Raw genomic sequence first — 18669 nt, 5'->3', positions numbered from 1 at the left:
TAATATAATTTCTAATTTTTAATGATGGTCCTACGCCAAACAGTAGTATTTTCCTGCATAGTTCTTTTTCCGCGTTACCAGATCGCCTCCGGAACAGGGGGCAACCGAAGATTTTCAATTCTTTGTCCACCACAAAGACAGCTTTCCTCGTTGTCATGTAATTTTCAGCGTAAAACCAGAACATACAGTGCGAGCCACCCAGGGCTGAGCTAAGATACTTTGTAATTGTATCATAAACGGCACAAGATACTCGGGCATTAAGTATTTCAGCTACCTATACAAGAAACAATTCGAATTATTGTATATGATACTGAACTTTCCCTTTGTGTCAATATATTTCGATATATTTGCAAATTTCTATATATAGATCTTTACAGGGGTGTCCCAACTATCGCGCACCAAGATTTAATATATGCAAGTGTCAAGTAGCTGGAAAGAACAAAGGCAATGTTTTTTTGCCGTCACTTGGCAGTACTCAGATTATTTATTGCATTCCGCCTAAATACATAACTAGCCTTGAATAATTCATCCACTTCTAAATTGTTATAATTAGATGAAAATGTCGATGAGAAAATTGTAGAACAAGATGAAAAACTACCGACACAGATTTCTGTTGCTCAATACGCGCTACATAGAAGTGTTCTTGCGAGCGTGAAAGAAGCCCGCGAATACATGACAAGTGCCTCGAGCGGCCAGTCGCGCGATAATTTAGCGTGTACTCGCAGGATTTCTTTCACGCTCGGGAAAACACATTTATGTAGCACGTACGAAAGCTTTATCTGGGCTTATTCATTTTGTTCTACAATCTTCTCATTGACATTTTAGTCTCATTATACTATTTGAGAAGTTGGATAATTAATCAAGGCTAACTATGTAATTATGCGCAATGCAAGAAATAAACTCAGTGTCTCCAAGGGACAGCAACCAACCTTACCTTCGATTTTGGCTTCTTCGTTTCTGGTTTTTATGGTGGGTGAGTGAACACTGTAGTGGGCGGAGATAACCAACAACGTACTTCGGCAGTAATACTTGGCATGCGATTTTCACATGGTTTTAAAACACATCATTTCATTATAGCAAAAGCCCTTCCAGTTAGCACCCCCACATCGCATCCGCTAATGGTCTCAACAGCGGCTGAGAAAAGAGTGGTGTAAATAAAGTCGGAGATACAGAAACGGTCTACTCGCTAGGAGAAACAAAGAACTTGTTTTTTTTTGCCGCAATTGAACACTCCCAAAAGGAAGACACATAAAGACAACCCGTGTTGACAACGTGTTGTCTTTATGTGTGTTCCTTTGTGAGCGTTCAATTGCGGCAAAAAACATGTCTTTTAGCAAGCACCAACTAGGCCAACAAGCAGTTCTCTAGAAACAAAGAAGCCAGCTATAGAAGTATAGTGAACAGTAAAGAACAAAGTTGTAAGGAACTGATTTATTAATTAAAGGGTCATGTTTACAGTAAAAGTGAAGTGGAAGTGCCCGAGAATGCATAGATATAGGGAATACTTTCCAGATAAAGAATACTCGTGGAACATTACTGAAACAACTGTGGAGACTAACAGGAAACAGCTGGAAAACTTTATTTTCGAATTAGGTAATGACACCTAATAAATCGAAGTTTCTACAGTGGATAATGTAGACTACGGTATAGATTGCTTTATCATGGGCGCTTCAATTCACCTATCAAAGCGCCGTCTGCAATCAGGCGCCATGCTGGTATGTGCAATCGCGCTGGAGAGTGCACGGCGAACGTGCTGTTCACGACGAGCCGCAACTTTGCGTCTTCTGCAGAAAGGTCTCAACAATTTATTGCGATTGGCAAACATTATAGCATGTCGTTACCACGGCCTAGGGCTTCGATATAGCCGCAATATCGAACCGCAACAGGCCAATAAGAGTTGCTACAGCTCAGCGCGTGATCGAAATGGGCTTTAAGTCAAGTATGAACATTGTCGATAAGTAACCCACGTGCAACGTCTTTTTATAGTATGTCTAGCCTTGAATTCTATAAAGGTATCGCTCAGGTGAAAACAATCACAGGTGTATCCTTTTGGTCTGCGGTGCGCCACACCAGCGTACATCCCAATTCAGCTAACTGCAAGCTCCGAGTAAACACGTATTACTAGGATTCTTCCGCCTAATATGTTCGCAGTATGTTCTTCTAACCATTTTTTTCTTCGCCTCCAGACATTCAGCTTCGCAAAAACACAACTGTCAGATAACTCGACGGGAAACGTAGTTAACAGTAAGTACTCTATAAATTGGCCGTTGACAGAGGCCGCGAATATCGTACAATAAACGAGACGCCCAGACATTTTGAAATAATATGCGTACTCTTACGTCTCCAGTGGTGCCTGTGCAAGAGAACCTCAGCGGATTGAGGGAGCTGAAAAACGAATTACTTTCTGCAATGACACTTTTATTAGGTAACACAGCGCGCGATGCGCATCGTTGGCCAGAAAGTTTGTCGGCGAGACTTGGAAGCACGGAAGAGTCAATGTGAACTAGCGTCGTCCGGCACGTGGTAAGCATGGCTTGGTTAGAGAGCAAAAAAGAACCCACCTTTGCTTTCTTCGTCAGCACGTTCGGTTTTCTTAATACATCTCCGGTCAACTTCCAAAGGAACGTTGGCTGCCAGGCATGATAATCTCAGAAGACACCTACACAGAAAACTCTGACGTGCGCGCAAGAGCAAATAGTTTACTTCGTCCATTCGCACTTGTTGACCTATTCAACTGCAAAGGAAATCTTCTGGACATACTCGCGGCGAATCTGATGACGTCAGCTTTCTGTTTGTGCTGGAAATCCAAAGCCGACGCTTGTCTGCAACCGTTGAGGCGTAGTCCAAGGAATCGCTGCAGCTCGAGGTGTACGTCACATTCGCTTCCGAAACTTAATTTTTCAGGCGATTAGAGCACAGTGTTGGCCTCTTAGCCTTGAGTTATCTGTCGCCGCAGCAGTGACAGACGGCACACGTTACAATTGCACTAATTCGCAATGGCACCGCTACGGTTGCGAGCTGTCGTCGGAGAAACGGCTATTCGCTATTCGCAGGTTTCTCTTCGCCGATAAAACAGTTAATAACGTTACTTTAAATTTTAAACGATGTACATGGCTTTCAAGAACAACCTTTCGAGCGTGTGCGTCAAACTGATTGAAACGGGATGATGATATTATCGTCGTCATATTCATCATTATCATCAGTTCAAGCACATATTTTGCCGCCACGAAGCGACCGCTGATGGAGGTGATGGGCGAAAAAGCGAGTGTGGTGGCTGCGGTGAACTATGTTTTCTTTCCAGCGCAGCCCGTGGTCGACATGCTAAAATAGTTACGACAAGGTCCAAAATGGGCAGCGCATCATAATGAAAAGCGGAGAGTGAAATTGTTAACGGGGATTGATTATTACCGCGCACACAATTAACGAAACAATTTGTTCGCAAAAACCAAGAATGGAATTCCGGCTGTGCTTAAATTCGAGGAACGTATATATCTCATTCGGTGCTGTCTCTCGCAGATGTCTCATTTCCGTCGGCCGACGTGCAGGCGAAGCTTCTTCGTGATGTATACACCGAGGCCAATGTGGACCCGCGGGAAATAGTTTATGTCGAGCCGCACGGAACTGGGACCAAGGCTGGCGGCACACAGGAGCTCGACGCACTCAGCAACGTCTTTTGCCCACCAGGACGTCAGAAGCCACTCAAGATCGGATCTGTCAAAAGCAACCTCGGGCACTCGGAGAGCGCTTCTGGTAAGAAGCTGTGACTCCTAAAGCATGTGGCCGTAGGAGCTAGTGTAAAAGTGTTGGCTTTCGCTTTCTCCCGAACATCAAAGTCTAGGTAGTATTTACGACTATCGTAACCTAGGCATCTGCGTCTGTGCATGCTCACATTAGGTAGTAACTTGATGAGTTTGAAGCTCCATCAGTAGTGCTTGTGACGTGATGCCATTTGCAGAATGTCTGCTCGGAACTTTCTCATAAATAAACAAGGACTGCATTTGGAAAGAAAGAACGCATTGCATTGCATTGCAGAATAAACTGTTCTGCTTTATTGTTCTTTAAGGTAGTACTCACTCCCGCCCTGTTAGTTTTCTTCTTGAGACTTTCTAGAAAGTAATTGGTCACGTTCAAATTTTTGACGCTGATACCAGTTACCTTTATTGTTTTTTTTTATTGGCCATGAAACTTCTCTATCACGCTATGGGAGAGTTCATATCCTTCGAGATTGCGTGCGCTGGCAGGTTTCAACCGGCCATCCCATTCCCCAAGGAAAGAATAGCGTGAGTTCATTGGTGGATGTGGCGGGCTCCACCGCAGCGCGGCCCTCGTAATCCAGGGCTTTTCGTGCGTCACGCAGGCTTCGCGCAGACTTCGGCTTGGACAAGGCGAGAAAAAAGAAGGTATCTTGCACTGCTATGTGGACGCTTACTGATTTAGAAATCACTGCTTACGGTGTACGAGAGGTAAAGTGTAAGATGGCGCCTATTTTTTCCACAATACGCTTTCTTTATATATATAATACACATACTCCTACCGCACTCAATTTAGAATACGGAAGGGAAATATATTTGTAGCAGTTCGTCATGGTGCCGAAAATGCACTATACATCACAATTTAGGTGTTGTATCTATGGTCATCGTTTTGTTAGCCGGTCTGTAACTTTGAACGAGTCGCCTGCTGGTGTCGTCCCTTGCTTTCCTCTATGCATACGGCCGACGTGATAAGGTGTAAAGCAAGACTCAGCACCGTCCAACCACAGAAAGATGCTGCATTCACTCGTGTACAAAAATATACGCTCGCGCGAGATAAACCCTATGGTTAACATTAATGTGGAGCCTCCCTATACGGTGTGCTTCATAATCATAGTGTGTTTTGACACGTACTACCAGCATGATATGAAACGCAAACTGTGTGGTCCGAACATAACTGAAGGCAAAGCGTGCAACGTGGAGTCATCACCGTCGACATGCGCACACATCCGGTTTCACCGCACTGCACGATGATGCTCCCTTGTAGTGCAGTATTTGACTTTCTCTTCTGGTATTTTTTTAAGAAGATAGGAAAGAAAAATTTTGGAAAACAGAAGCCAAAATGTCGCTGCATAAGGTGAGCATTATCGCACAACGAGAGATATACGTAGCGAAAATTACACCACAGGTGCGTTGGCGAGGGCATAAATCGTTCTTTCGTTGCAGTGTGATAAAACTGCTTAACGGCATGTCTGCCGACGCCTCCGCTCCCGCTGCCGAAGTCGTGGCGCAAGCGATTTATCGCAGGAAGTCGAGGCACCAAAATCGGCGTTGTGTCAGCCCAGTGTGACTGGGACTAAACCCATCTAAACTACTCTAACCGCCAAAGCAAGTGGACGAAATCTGCGGCTAGCCATCCTACTGGAGCGATGGTCGCCTCTTTTGTTGCATTGATGCCCCTAGCGGCATTTTCTGTCTCTATAGCAAATTTGGCCCTAGTTTAGCTACCAGTAAAAATATTAATAGGCTCTGTTGTTATAATTTTCATTATAAGAAACAGTAACGTTTTTTTACGACTTAATCGCCTTTCAAAATTTTTTTCGTTGCGTTGGTTGTTTCCTGATGTTCTTATTCTTCGCGCCTCCCGGCTCTCGCGAGCGATGCCGCCGAAGCTCTAACGATGCAGTTTCGCCATGCACGCACTCACCGTGTCGCAGAATATGCCTATGACGCGTGGTAGCCATCGGGGTACTGCTTCGCTGCGGAGTAGCACAGGCCTCACGTGCTTGCAATTGGGGTCATTGCTTCGTAATTCGAACGAAACCCTAAGTAATGAAAGAAACTATGCAAAATTTATTTTTTGTTCTATTTGGAAATGCACAACGCAGGAGCCACTGCTTCTCAAAATGCAAGTTTTTCGTTCTCGTTAACACAAATTCCTCTGACATAGGGATTCACAATTATTTTATTTAGTTACTCATCACGCACTTTCTGCTTAAATTTCTTTCCGTCAACCGCTGCAGCCAACTGTGCATCGAAGTCAGTCTGACTGGGTCTAATTTCTGAAACGCCCCTACAATTACGAACATTGCTCGCAACTGTGTAGCAAGAAAATGAGAACTTTTACATACGTGTCATTATAAAATACTACGCAGTATGCGGGAACTTATGAATGCGTTTAACAAAAGGATAAAACAAGCAGCTGCAACTTATGAGCACTTTCGAAGAATTACACCAGAATATGATCGTATTTTCATTAGATTAAAATTATTTCAAAGGTACCTGGTTTTCATCACTGAATGTCTATTTAAGCATTCCTGCAACAACTTTCGAACATAAGTGGTCAGTCTTTATCAACGCTTGGTCGAAATGACCGCTAAGAAGGCTGTGTCCTTGATTGCGATCAAAGTGCATGCTATGAAAAAACCTTGACACTCATTTTAGCATACACTAAAGAAGATGAAGGTGAAAGCCTACACGTTCACGAGACATTCATTAAATTTCTTGACATACTCATTCTGATGTGTTGTTATCTTCTAAGGTGGAGGGTTCGACTCCCACCAAAGGGTTCGAGTTCCTCACTTAACTCTATTTTAATTAACTGTGCCTTAGCTCCGCCTTCAGTAACCACCAAAAGTCGTTGCTTCGACTCCCACCAGAGGTGGTGAGTTCGAGTGCCTTGATTAACTGCTCTTGAATTAACGTTGGCCTCATTAGCATCGAGTGTCTTAATCAAAACTACCTTAATTAACTGTGCCTTCACAAACTTCCCCTTTGTTGATGCCAAAGGTCGAGGGTCCGACTCCCATCAATTGGCTCTTGTGCCTTAAATAACTATCTTAATGAACTGTGTCTTAATTCGCTTTAAGTAATCACAAGGGTCGTGCGTTCTAGAGCTTTACTTAACTCTACCTTAATTAACTGTACCTTAATTACATTCGCCCAAATTAACGCTAAAGGTCGCGCCTCGCGCCCCAATTTTGGTGCCATTGAATTTGGGTGCCATTTATTTTTCAGGACAGGTAAATTAGCCATCTAAGGCTATGCGCTTAATAAATAGTGCACCTATACTACGTAATTCTTAAACACCGTGTTTGATTTGGTTTTCCATTTGGTGATGGCGAAGATGAAGATGTGGTAACACGTGACGAGGAAAATTTTTTACAATAATGAGGTGGCAAATGAAGCAGCACGAGGACTTTCTAGCCGTGCTCTTCAAGACCGAGCAACTTACATTTAACCCGGAGAACGCAGGGATCGATTATTAACATACAATGAAATCACGAAGCATTATTATTTAAGCAGAAGGGAATACCCATTGCCACACGGTAAGCTTTGCAGAGCCCAAGCGGTCACATTACGTTTGCTACAGACAATAACATACCCAAGTCCAGATTTTATTAACACGATCTATCCGGAGAGGGAAACTCAAATCAACTGTAATAAGTGCAATGGCACCATTACTCTTGACCACATGCTTTGGCAGTGCCCCGCGGCCTTCACAGACTGTGACAAGGAACAAGAATGGTGGCGGCAAATGCTACACAGCGAATCACTCTCTGACCAATTACGGGCAGTCCAGAAGGCCCGTGATGTGGCTGAAGGGCTCGGCCTGACAGTCCCAACGTGGGAGCGGCCCGCCTCAACGTAGGGTTGACCTTCAGGGCCCAATAAAGTTCTTCTTACCTTACCTTATTGACGATGACTTGGAAATGGTAGCATCGTCATCGTCGTCATAATGACAAAGACGGAAAAACTGGTACAGGAAAAACAAAAATGGTTGATTCGTATCTCATAGCAATTGGTCATAACACGAAAATGAAATATTTATTCTAAGAAGCAGTCGCAGCTTTGTCGCACATTCAAAAATAGCAGTAAAAAAATGTACAGTCTTGTTAGAACGTGAATTTACGCAGTAGTTTGCTATGGGAGCTCAATTTATGAACAGTTCACAATTACGAAAAACTCAGGAAACATAACCCCAATGTCATTGTGGCCAGTACTTGGGTGTTGCTTTATACTTTCCATGAACATTAAACCAGCGCACACTAGCTATGAACAAAGCGATGAAACACATCGTTAGTAGCGTAGTAATTTTAGTATATTGCTTTAAGAAACAGTGTACAAAAACACAAAAGAAAAGAAAAAGTCACGATTATTGGCCGGCGTTGCACTTGCAACTGGAATGGCAGAAAATGTAGGTGATAAATAATGGCGTGGCGGAACTACATGATAAGGGTTTTTACTGGAACTTGGCGGCCAACACTTTGTGATAATGTTTATTTTTGTAGTTTAAAGCCTGAAAGAGATCGCGGACAGAGAAACGAAGAAATTTAAACATCTTAAAGTCAAGCTTTCTTTACGATCGCTCCCGGACATTCCTGACCGTAGCTGCTAGGTATGCTTCTGTCGTGACAAATAGGTCTCACTTAAAAAAAAAAGAATAATTGCATTCGTGATGTTTAGATCGAACATCAAATCCCTAGCACAACTCGACGCTTTGCCCATTAGGCAGTGATCGCATGTGTACTTCTATCCTGCCGACAAGTTATGATGATTGCCGCGTAATACCACATGGCATAACATGCGTGCGCCAGAACACATACGTGCGGCACCAGTTTATGCAAAAGACGCAGGAGTACATACACTAGAAAACTTTACTCCATTTGGTTAAAGGCTAGATGAAAACTTCGCTTCACATAGATTCGAAGATATGCGTTGGATTTGCATACATTTTGAATCTTTCTTTCCCTCTTCGACTTGTCTAATGCGTCTGCTACTGCGGCTGCTTTTCCACTGTGCTGTAGCTATCTTGCACGCTGTGTCAAGAGGTGGTTAAGAGCATACATATTGTCACGAAAAGACAACAGACGATGTACCCGGCGTCGGCGAGGGAGGCGGTTGAACAAGATGGCGTGCAATAATTTAAGCCGGCGTCCTCAGCTTCTACCTCTTCTACTTCAGCGCCCGTCTCTTGCTGAGCGCGTGTTCCAGTCCCAACTTCCTTTTTTTTTCAGCGCTGGCTCGTGACACCTGGCGGCATTACTCCCCCGCCAAAAGAAAGGCATCGACCCGATGCTTACTAAACTAGAAGGAGGAAGTGTGGAATTCGTATGATATCGGATTGGCGTCGCCTTAACGCGCGAAATACGGCTTGAGGCGAAGAACATGCACTATCTCTGAGCGGTGCTGTCGACGCCGAGGCGACGCGGCACCGTCGGGAATGACTTCATAGTTCACTTCACTAAGGCGGCGTATCACTTTGTAGGGTCCAAAGTATCTACTAAGGAGCTTCTCAGACAACCCCTGGCGACGGACTGGAGTCCACACCCAGACTTGGTCACCTGGCTGGTACTCGACGTGCCGATGTCGAAGGTTGTAGCGTCGTGCGTCTGTACTCTGTTGCTTCGCGATGTGTATGCGCGCGAGTTGGCGAGCTTCCTCTGCGTGTTGAGTAACTTGCTCGGCGTCGGCAGTAAGTGATGCGTCGGTGTCGTGCGGGAGCATAGCGTCTAGCGTGGTCTGGACCTCGCGCCCGTAGACAAGACGGAACGGTGTGAAGCGTGTGGTTCCCTGAATGGCGGTGTTGTACGCGAATGTAACGTACGGCAGGACTTGATCCCATGTTTTATGCTGGACGTCCACATACATATACAGCATGTCAGCTATGGTTTTGTTTAGCCGTTCCGTCAGTCCGTTGGTCTGCGGATGATAGGCAGTCGCCTTGCGATGCTGCGTGCAGCTCAGCTCGAATATGTCCTCTATAAGTTGCGCTGTAAAGGCAGTGCCTCTGTCGGTGATGACATGTGAGGGGGCACCATGTCTGAGGACTATGCGCTCGATAAAGAACAGGGCAACTTCGTAGGCCGTGGCACGTTGTACAGCTTTCGTCTCGGCTTAGCGTGTTAGATAGTCCATGGCGACTATAATCCACTTGTTTCCGCTGGCTGACAAGGGAAAGGGTCCCAGAAGATCCATGCCGATTTGATCAAACGGCGCGCGAGGTGGTGCGATGGGTTGGAGTAACCCCCCGGGCTTCAAAGACGGCGACTTCCTGCGTTGAAACTCCCGGCAGCTTTGCACGTAACGCTTCACCGTGGTAGAAAATCTGGGCCTGTAGTACGTCTGGCGTACTCGTGCAAAAGTGCGTCAAAATCCCAAGTGTCCAGACGTGGGCTCATCATGGCAGGCTAGGAGAATGTCATCACGAAGGGCGGCAGGTATTAACAATAGATACTCTTTGTCGGTGGCACTCGAGTTTTTTCTTGTAGAGGACGCCCTGTCGGAGGCAGAAGGTCGAGAGACTGCGAGAAATATGTCGTGGGATTGTAGCATTCTTGCCTTCTAGGTGATCGATGAGAGGGCGTATTTCGGCGTCCTCGCGCTGCCGTATGATCAAGTCTGATGCGGTGAAGGCCCCAAGGAATGCGCCGTCTTCGTCCATGTCCTTATCGCAAGTTTTGACGGGAGCGCGCGACAACGTGTCGGCATCTTCGTGTGTTCGGCCCGATTTGTAGACGATGGTAACATCGAACTCCTGCAGACGGAGACTCCATCGAGCAAGTCGCCCGGACGGGTCTCGTAAGTTGGCTAACCAACACAGGGAATGGTGGTCTGTCACCACCTTTAAAGGGCGACCGTAGAGATAAGGCCGAAATTTCATGATGGCCCACACAACCGCTAGACACTCTTTCTCGGAGGTGGAGTAGTTGATTTCGGCGCGTGAAAGCGTGCGACTGGCGTAAGCGATGACTCGCTCGACGCCTTCCTGGTGTTGAACGAGTACAGCGCCAAGACCGATGTTGCTGGCATCGGTATGCACCTCGGTGTCAGCGTCCTCATCAAAGTGAGCGAGGACAGGTGATTCCTGCAGGCGTTGTCGTAACTCTGTGAAAGCGGCGTCCTGCTCATCCGCCCAAACAAAGGGTGTGTCTTCTCGCGTTAGGCGTATGAGTGGTTCAGCGATGCGCGAGAAATTGGCGATAAAGCGACGATAGTACGCACACAGACCGAGAAAGCGGCGTACTGCTTTCTTGTCACGAGGAGTCGGAAAAGCAGCAACAGCAGATGTTTTGTCTGGGTCAGGCTGGACGCCGTCGGCGTTCACGACATGCCCGAGGAACTTCAGCTCTTCGTAACCGAAGTGACACTTTTCTGGCTTTAGTGTGAGATTAGTGGAGCGGAGCGCCTCAAGTACCGCCTCTAAACGCTTCAGATGTTCTTCGAAGGTCGCCGCAAATACGACGACGTCATCTAAGTATACTAAACAGCAGTGCCACTTCAGACCCGTCAGAACAGTGCCCATCATTCGCTGGAATGTGGCCGGTGCAGAACACAGGCCAAATGGAAGTACTTTAAATTCGTACAGTCCATCTGGGTTAACAAAGGCAGTTTTTTCGCGATCTCGTTCGTCAACTTGGATTTGCCAATATCCGCTCTTCAGATCTATGGATGAAAAATACCTGGTTCGCCGGAGTCGATCTAACGAATCATCGGTCCGTGGAAGCGGATAAACGTCTTTTTTTGTGACGTTGTTCAACTTTCTATAGTCAACGCAGAACCTAAGCGTTCCGTCTTTCTTTTTGACGAGGACCACCGGCGATGACCAAGGGCTTTGGGATAGTTGTATGACGTCATCGTCAAGCATTTCTTTCACTTGGGCATTAATCACGTTGCGCTCTTTCGCCGATACGCGATAAGGCAGTTGTCGTATGGGACGAGCATCGTCATACGTGATTATTCGGTGTCTCGTGATGGACGTCTGGCGTGCCTTAGAAGAAGATGCGAAGCACTCCGTGAACCGAAGGAGCAACTCACGCAGCGCTTTCTGCTTTTCCTCCGAAAGGTCTGAATTGATGTCGATATTGCTGAGTGTCTGAGCTGGGTTTTCCTTCGTCACAGACGCACAGCATTCAGCAACGTCTGCTATGGGCTCAGGGAAAGCAATAGTAGTACGACGAAATAGGTGCCGATGTTCCTGGCTGAAATTCGTCACGAGGAGCGCCGAAAGTCCACCTCGAAGCATAATCAGACTGCGGGCTGCACATACACCGTGTGTCAGCATAAGGGAGGAATTGGCCTCTGCAACAGCTTCGCCGTCACGCAGATCGTCGCATACGACCATTACCATGACACTTGCGCGTGGTGGTACAGTTACACTGTCGGCGTAAACTCGAAGCGCGTTACGTCGGCAATTGTCGCGGTTGTTCGCTGCTCTTTCTGTCGAAAAAGTTACTGTGCGCTCCCGGAGGTCTATAATGGCACCATACTCTCGCAGAAAGTCGACGCCCAAGATAACGTCCCGAGAACAATCGCGGAGTATAAGGCAGCTGGCAGGAAACGTGGACCCACGAATTTGAACTCTGACCGTGCACATGCCCAACGTTGTGACGACATGCCCGCCAGCAGTACGAATTTGCGCTCCAGACCAAGGCGTGATAACTTTTCTAAGTTCCGTCACTAGTTTTCCGCACAAGATTGAGTAGTCAGCCCCCGTGTCCAATAAAGCACTAACGTGGCGGCCGTCGAGCACAACAGGTATGTCGAGCGAGAGTCTGTCGCTGAGTTCGGCTGCTGTCATCGTTGAATCGTGCTGAATAGACCGTGCTGGCGTCGATGGGAGGTCTTCGGAAGGGCGATTATCAGCGGCCTCGCCCCCGAAGGTCGCTGTTCTTAGTTTCCCCGGCGAGGGCTTGGCGATCGTCCCTGCGCTGCCATTGGAGGGCTGCTAGGAGCGGGGTAAGAACGCCTGGGGGACGGCGAGCACGACTGCCGCCGCGGGAATAGTGGCAGACTCTGCTGGGTCAAGTATTCTTCAATCGCCCTAGGCCTTTCACCATATCTGGGCCTTGGTGAATCCGCGGCAAAACCTTGCAGTCCGAGACGGCGGTATGGGCACTCGCGGTATATGTGACCGGCTTCTCCACAATGATAGCACAGAGGCCTTCTGTCCGGGGTACGCCAGACGTCAGATTTCCTTTCGGGTGGGCGACGATCCTCCATACGTTGGATTGGTTGCACAGATGGGAGCAGCGGGACGTATGACGCGGCGTAAGACGTGGCGGGGTCGAAATGGGTCGGAGCTTGGACAGGGACTCGCCTCAAAACTTCCGCATAAGACGGCCGCTGCAACTGTGCTGTCACAGGCGGCGCATTGTTGTTAGGAACGGAACACTGGATCGCTTGCTGCACTTCGTTCTTCACAAGGGCAGAAATGAAACCTAGCGTGGGCTGAGGCGGGCAGGTGAGCCGTTGAAGCTCATCACGCACCACAGAGCGGATAAGATCTCGGAGAACGTCCACGTTTCCAAAGGCAATCGCGTCCGTCAGTGAAGCAGCGTTCGCGTGCCTGTCATACGGAGCTGAGCGCTGGTCCGAAGGTGAAGTTGGGTTCAATTGCCTGTCACAGAAAGTTGAGCGCTGGTGTAACATCTGTTCCATCGTGGTGGCTTCAGTTAAGAATTCAGCCACGGTCTTCGGCGGGCTTCGAACAAGGCCAGCAAATAGCTGTTCCTTAACTCCCCGCATTAGATGGCGCAGCTTCTTTTCCTCGGACATGGTAGGGTCCACCCGACGGAAGAGGCGCGTCATATCCTCGACGTACGACGTCACGCTCTCGTTCGGCAGATGAATGCGGGATTGGAGCGCCCGTTCGGCTCGTTCGCGGCGATCAGCATTGGTGTAGGTATCCAGCAAGGCACGACGGAAATCAAGCCACGATTTGATGAGCCCTTCTCGGTTCTCGTACCAAGTGCGGGCACCGTCCTCCAAGCTGAAGTAGACGTTCCTTAACTTCGCCACGTCGCTCCATTCATTTATCTCGGCAACGCGCTCAAACTGGACCAACCAGTCTTCTACATCCTCGAAGATATCTCCGTAGAACACATTCGGCACTCGGAGATTCTGCAGCAGATACTGCGTTGCCGTTGTGGCCGTACCTTGCCTAATGGTCGGTAGGGACGTCGACGTTCCTTCCATACCGGTGTGTGGTGGCGTCGATGTTGTTGCGGAGAGATGATCAAGCTCCGGAGGCAGTCCTCGGATTCTCCTGCTTGGTCGGTGAACAGGGGTGTCCACTAGGATAGGGCTGGTACTCCTGCTACCAGGAGGGGTTTGAGGCATCGGACAAACGGTACCCCACACCTCCACCAGTTTTGTCACGAAAAGACAATAGACGATGTACCCGGCGTCGGCGAGGGAGGCGGTTGAAGAAGATGGCGTGCAATAATTCAAGCCGGCGTCCTCAGCTTCTACCTCTTCTACTTCAGCGCCCGTCTCTTGCTGAGCGCGTGTTCCAGTCCCAACTTCTTTTTTTTTTCAGCGCTGGCTTGTGACACCTGGCGGCAATATGCATGGCGGGATCGTGGCAGAGAGGAAAAGCGGCACGAGAAATTAGTTTAGACGTTAGCACCGCATCGTTGATTTGAAAATTGTAAAAGCGCTAACGCATGCATCCACAAAGTAACAAGGAGGAGACACAAGCGCTAGCATGCGCACAATGCGCTTTGGAGCTCTCCGGGCGTCACCACAATACCGTCTTAACGGCTGTAATTATCCGTGACCCCCCGTAAGAAGATTGCACAAACTGCAGCGCTTACCTTTCTACTAATGTCCAGCGACTCAGATAATGGTAGAGGGGAGATAGGGAGAGGAGGAAGAGAATGAGTAGAACCTATGCAGTCGCGAAACGAGTGAAGAGCTTCGCCGCTCCTCGCTCGCAGTTGCCATAGGTGGCGGAGAGCGAAAGAGGGAAAGGGCGAATTGAGAAGACGACGAAATGCTACTACTAGAGACGACAGCGGTTGCAGATAAACTGAATAAAAGTTCTACGTGCGGTATGGTGTGTTTCTCATATTTCTCAAGACAAACGCTTTACAAATTTGTCGAGCGGACAACTGACGCACGGCATGCAGTCTTCAAGTCGCATTCAAGCACCGTAGCGCCTAGGTGGCACTACGGAAGCAGTCGCGTGTGAAATGAATACTTTTCTGCCTGCCGTGGCAGCTCTGCAACTATGACACTGTTTGAGGTCATGGGTTTGGTCCCGACCGCGTCAACGACATTTTGACGGGGGCGACATACAAAAACTCTCGTGTGCTTAGATTTAGATATTTGTTAAAGGACTACAGGGGGTCCAAAGTAATCCGTAGTCTTTCACTAAGACGTTCCTCATAATCCGATTGTGGTCTTGGCCATATATAGCCCCATAATTAAATAAAGTTTAACACTTCTGCCACGATGCGATGTACCATGTCAGGCAGCTGCAATGTTAACCTTCTCGGAAGTTATGTACAATGGCGCACAAAACCACCTCAAGCATACACGTCTCGCTGTGTCTTCCTTACACTATACGCACAAATTGCGGTGGTGTGCGCATGGTAACATTTAAGCTCAACTGGCCACACTCGTATTCTACTAAACGCTGAAAAAATTGAACATTCGCCGTCAAAAACACCGCTGACTATGGTCAGTCAAAGCAAAGAGGACAGAAAGCTTTGTTTAAGTAATGCCCACAGAGCATCGGATCGGCACTTTTTTTTTTTTAGAGCGCAGCTCTTAGGCGGCCCTTCCTGCGGTGAGCCTTCGCGTCGGGGTAACCAAGCGAGCGAGAAAATGATAAAAGAGTGAATGCAAAGCGCAGTGGAGGATGAAAGACGAGAAACGGAAAGCGCAGGAGGAGGGTCCAGCGCAGCCGTGAGGCGGAAGAAGCGCACGAGGAGGGCATGGCGAAAGGCGTGAGAAGAAATGCGTAGTGTGGCGAGGATAGCTACGAGATGGCGCCTGAGTAGCGCGCGTCCTCGGGGAGGTCCGTCTGCGGCGGCTGATGTGAATCCCGCCCACGCTTCACCTACGCGCTGCCTCTCGCCATCTACCAAGTTAATCAGGAAGTCGCCTCACATTTCGCTCCATTTTCAACGTGCCGCACGAGGCACTTTGTTGGTGCCAGCTAATGTAGCGCGAAATGAAAATACGTATAGAGCTGCTTCTCAAATTTCGCATTACCGAGTATCGTAATGTCGCAGATTTTTTTCATTTGTCTCAGTGCTTTATACGTTTCCTGCGAGTGTCTACTCATGCTTTTGTGCTCAATTTTCCTTCACAGTTGCAACATTCAACTAGATGTGCAACAAGACCTATGATTTGTCTCTCAATCTGGCTTTGCCTATTCGCTCTAAGCAGTGTATACGTCCACTAAACGGCACTACCGCACTATTAGTGGGGTAATTTTAGTCCCGTGTAGTGAGTATAAGTCTAAGCTATGTAAATCTAGCTGAGTGCCAATCATTATCTAAATAGGTTTCTGGCTTATGACTGTTGAGAATCTTTTGCACTTTGGCCGTATCTTCCTACAGGTGTCCCCGCTGTGGCCAAGGTGATCCTCGCCATGGAGACTGGCACTATAGCGGCCAATCTAAACTTTGAGATGCCGGACCCTGACTTGCCCTGTTTGCTCGATGGGCGCGTGGAAGTAGTTCACAGGCCAATGAAATTCAATGGTGGAATGGTAGGCCTCAGCTCTCAAGGAATTGGTGGTGCAAACGTGCATGCGATCTTAGAGGCCAATTCAGGTCCGCACGTTGACAGCCTACCGCGCCTGAAGATAGACCTTCCCAGGCTTGTAGTTATGGCTGGAAGAAGCAAGGATTCGTTAATGGTGAGTTATATTACAATAGGCCTCTTCTTTGCTGTTCATTGCCTGTATAGCCAGCACGGATTACACACTACAAACGGTTTTAAACGTCAGTGTGCAGTTTGTAGTTAGCTGTTGGGACTGGCTATGCTTTGACTTAACTGCACACATAAAAGTTTACACAGAATTGTTTTCTTGTGCTCTAGGACTTGTAAGATTTTAGTTAGCTCGCATTCTATGATAGCTAGGTAGAGCTATGCATTTGTTTGTCCACTTGTGCTACTTTTTCTAGTATTCTATCTGATAAAATTCAAAGTGCATTGTAGGAATACCACTGCCTGCTCAAACCAGAAAAGCAACAAAAATTATCATGAACATTTGCTAAACAAACGTGCTTTAAACACATTTCCGTACATAAACTACCGTTGCATTGATCACAAGTTTAAAGCAAATTCAGGTGTCAATAAGTATTACAGAAAGCAATTTTCTTTCGGTAAGGGGGTAAGTCGGTTTACCTTTCTTCTGGCCACAGAAAGACACCAGGGAGGCAGGTTTAAGTGAAGTGCTTCTCTTGTCTGCTAACGGCTTCGCATGGCACGCAACGTTGTCTTAGTAGGCCTCGACGTACCACGATTTAGCTTGTCGATTTTATTTTATTCGTTTATATTGCTTTGCCTACAGCTAAACACAAACAACCCTAGGTTGTTGCCAGGGTTGTGACGGATCGCTTGTTTTGGCTCCATCAACGAACAACAGAGATGAAAGCGGCATCTGTGCATGTTGCTATGCTGTCAAACCAGCAGTTTAGAGCGGTCGTGCCGTCGCTAAGGCTCTGGACGCTACGTCGCTGCCAGCCACTAAGTTTGGGGTATCCTTGGTATTTCACAATCCTCGAGACCGCCCAATCAAGAACGTGCGAAACCGCCGCTATAGGTGTACCGCACACCGAAAGGGGAACATAAGAAAAAAGAAAGAAAACAGGCAGGGTGCTTCACGTGAACGTTACGCGATTACTCAGCTCCAGTATTGCACAAGGTAGGTATACAATAGACAAAGCAGGGTAGTAAGTTTACCGTCTATAAACACACGATATACGATACATTTACGACAGCGTGGTTAGCGACGTATCGGTATCATTTTTGTGATGTGAATTCGAACTGATTATGCGGGGGTATGGGGTGTCTTTTTTAAATTCCTTGTTTCTCTTTCATTTTTTTCTTGCCAGTTTCACTGTCATGCATATAAGTAACACAATACCTCACGTATGCAAACTGGTACGAAATCGCAAATGACGCGCATATCTCAACCTATAGGATGCCGTTATCATCCAATAACCCCAACATGCAAAGTCGTGACTGCAAGGCTAGGCGGCGCGTCAACGCATCTAGGACGTTGAAAGGGTGTAAATATTGAAAGTGTGTAAGTATTAATTATTGTATTATCCAACATCATAATTTTTCCCTATGTACCTCCCCCTTTACAGCGCACTCTCGGTCGAGTAGAGGCCGAAGGTCCCTACCCAGACTCCGGGTATGCCCTCCTGAACCGTGTCGGGCAGCCGAGCGTGAAGCTGTTCCCGTATCGAGGCTTTGCAATCGTGCCAGTGGACAACACGGACAGCGAAGTCGTTAAGGTGGTGCAACGGGCTTCGTCCGAAAAGCGACCCGTGTGGTTCATCTTCAACGGTATCGGCTCCCAGTGGAACGGCATGGCACGGCAGATGATGCACTTTGACCTCTTCGCCGACTCCATCCGCAAGTCGCACGCGTTTCTTCAAGATCGATTCGGAGTCGACCTGATCGATTTGTTAACATCCGACGAACCCCGATGTAAGACAATACTGGGGCCTATTGTCTCTATTGCTGCTGTCCAGGTGCGTACCGTAAGGAGCATTGGAATTTTTTAACGAAAATCGCACTGAATGATCCCACTGAGATTGTACCATGCTCTTTCTCACCGGCATATTGTGGCATATCTGCTAGTTCAAAAAGTTGTGCGCGCCATACAGTACACTGAATGTGCCTGTACCGGCGGTTTTCATGAAGTCTATTTGTAAAATTTCGAAATAGC

The 18669-nt window shown here is 47.5% G+C and overlaps 1 protein-coding gene across 1 annotated transcript in view; it reads left to right on the top strand.

The window, feature by feature from the left end:
• Positions 1-18669, top strand: part of LOC142591506 (fatty acid synthase-like) — a 194631-nt gene that overhangs the window by 42507 nt on the left and 133455 nt on the right. Inside the window, exons 5-7 of the mRNA XM_075703830.1 lie at positions 3517-3750; positions 16322-16623; positions 18083-18472. Coding sequence (XP_075559945.1) covers positions 3517-3750; positions 16322-16623; positions 18083-18472 — 926 coding nt within the window. The remainder of the gene's footprint in view (positions 1-3516; positions 3751-16321; positions 16624-18082; positions 18473-18669) is intronic.

Source organism: Dermacentor variabilis, chromosome 8 (assembly GCF_050947875.1).
Source record: "Dermacentor variabilis isolate Ectoservices chromosome 8, ASM5094787v1, whole genome shotgun sequence".
Lineage (NCBI taxonomy): Eukaryota > Metazoa > Arthropoda > Arachnida > Ixodida > Ixodidae > Dermacentor > Dermacentor variabilis.
This window is presented reverse-complemented; position numbering and strand designations above follow the sequence as displayed.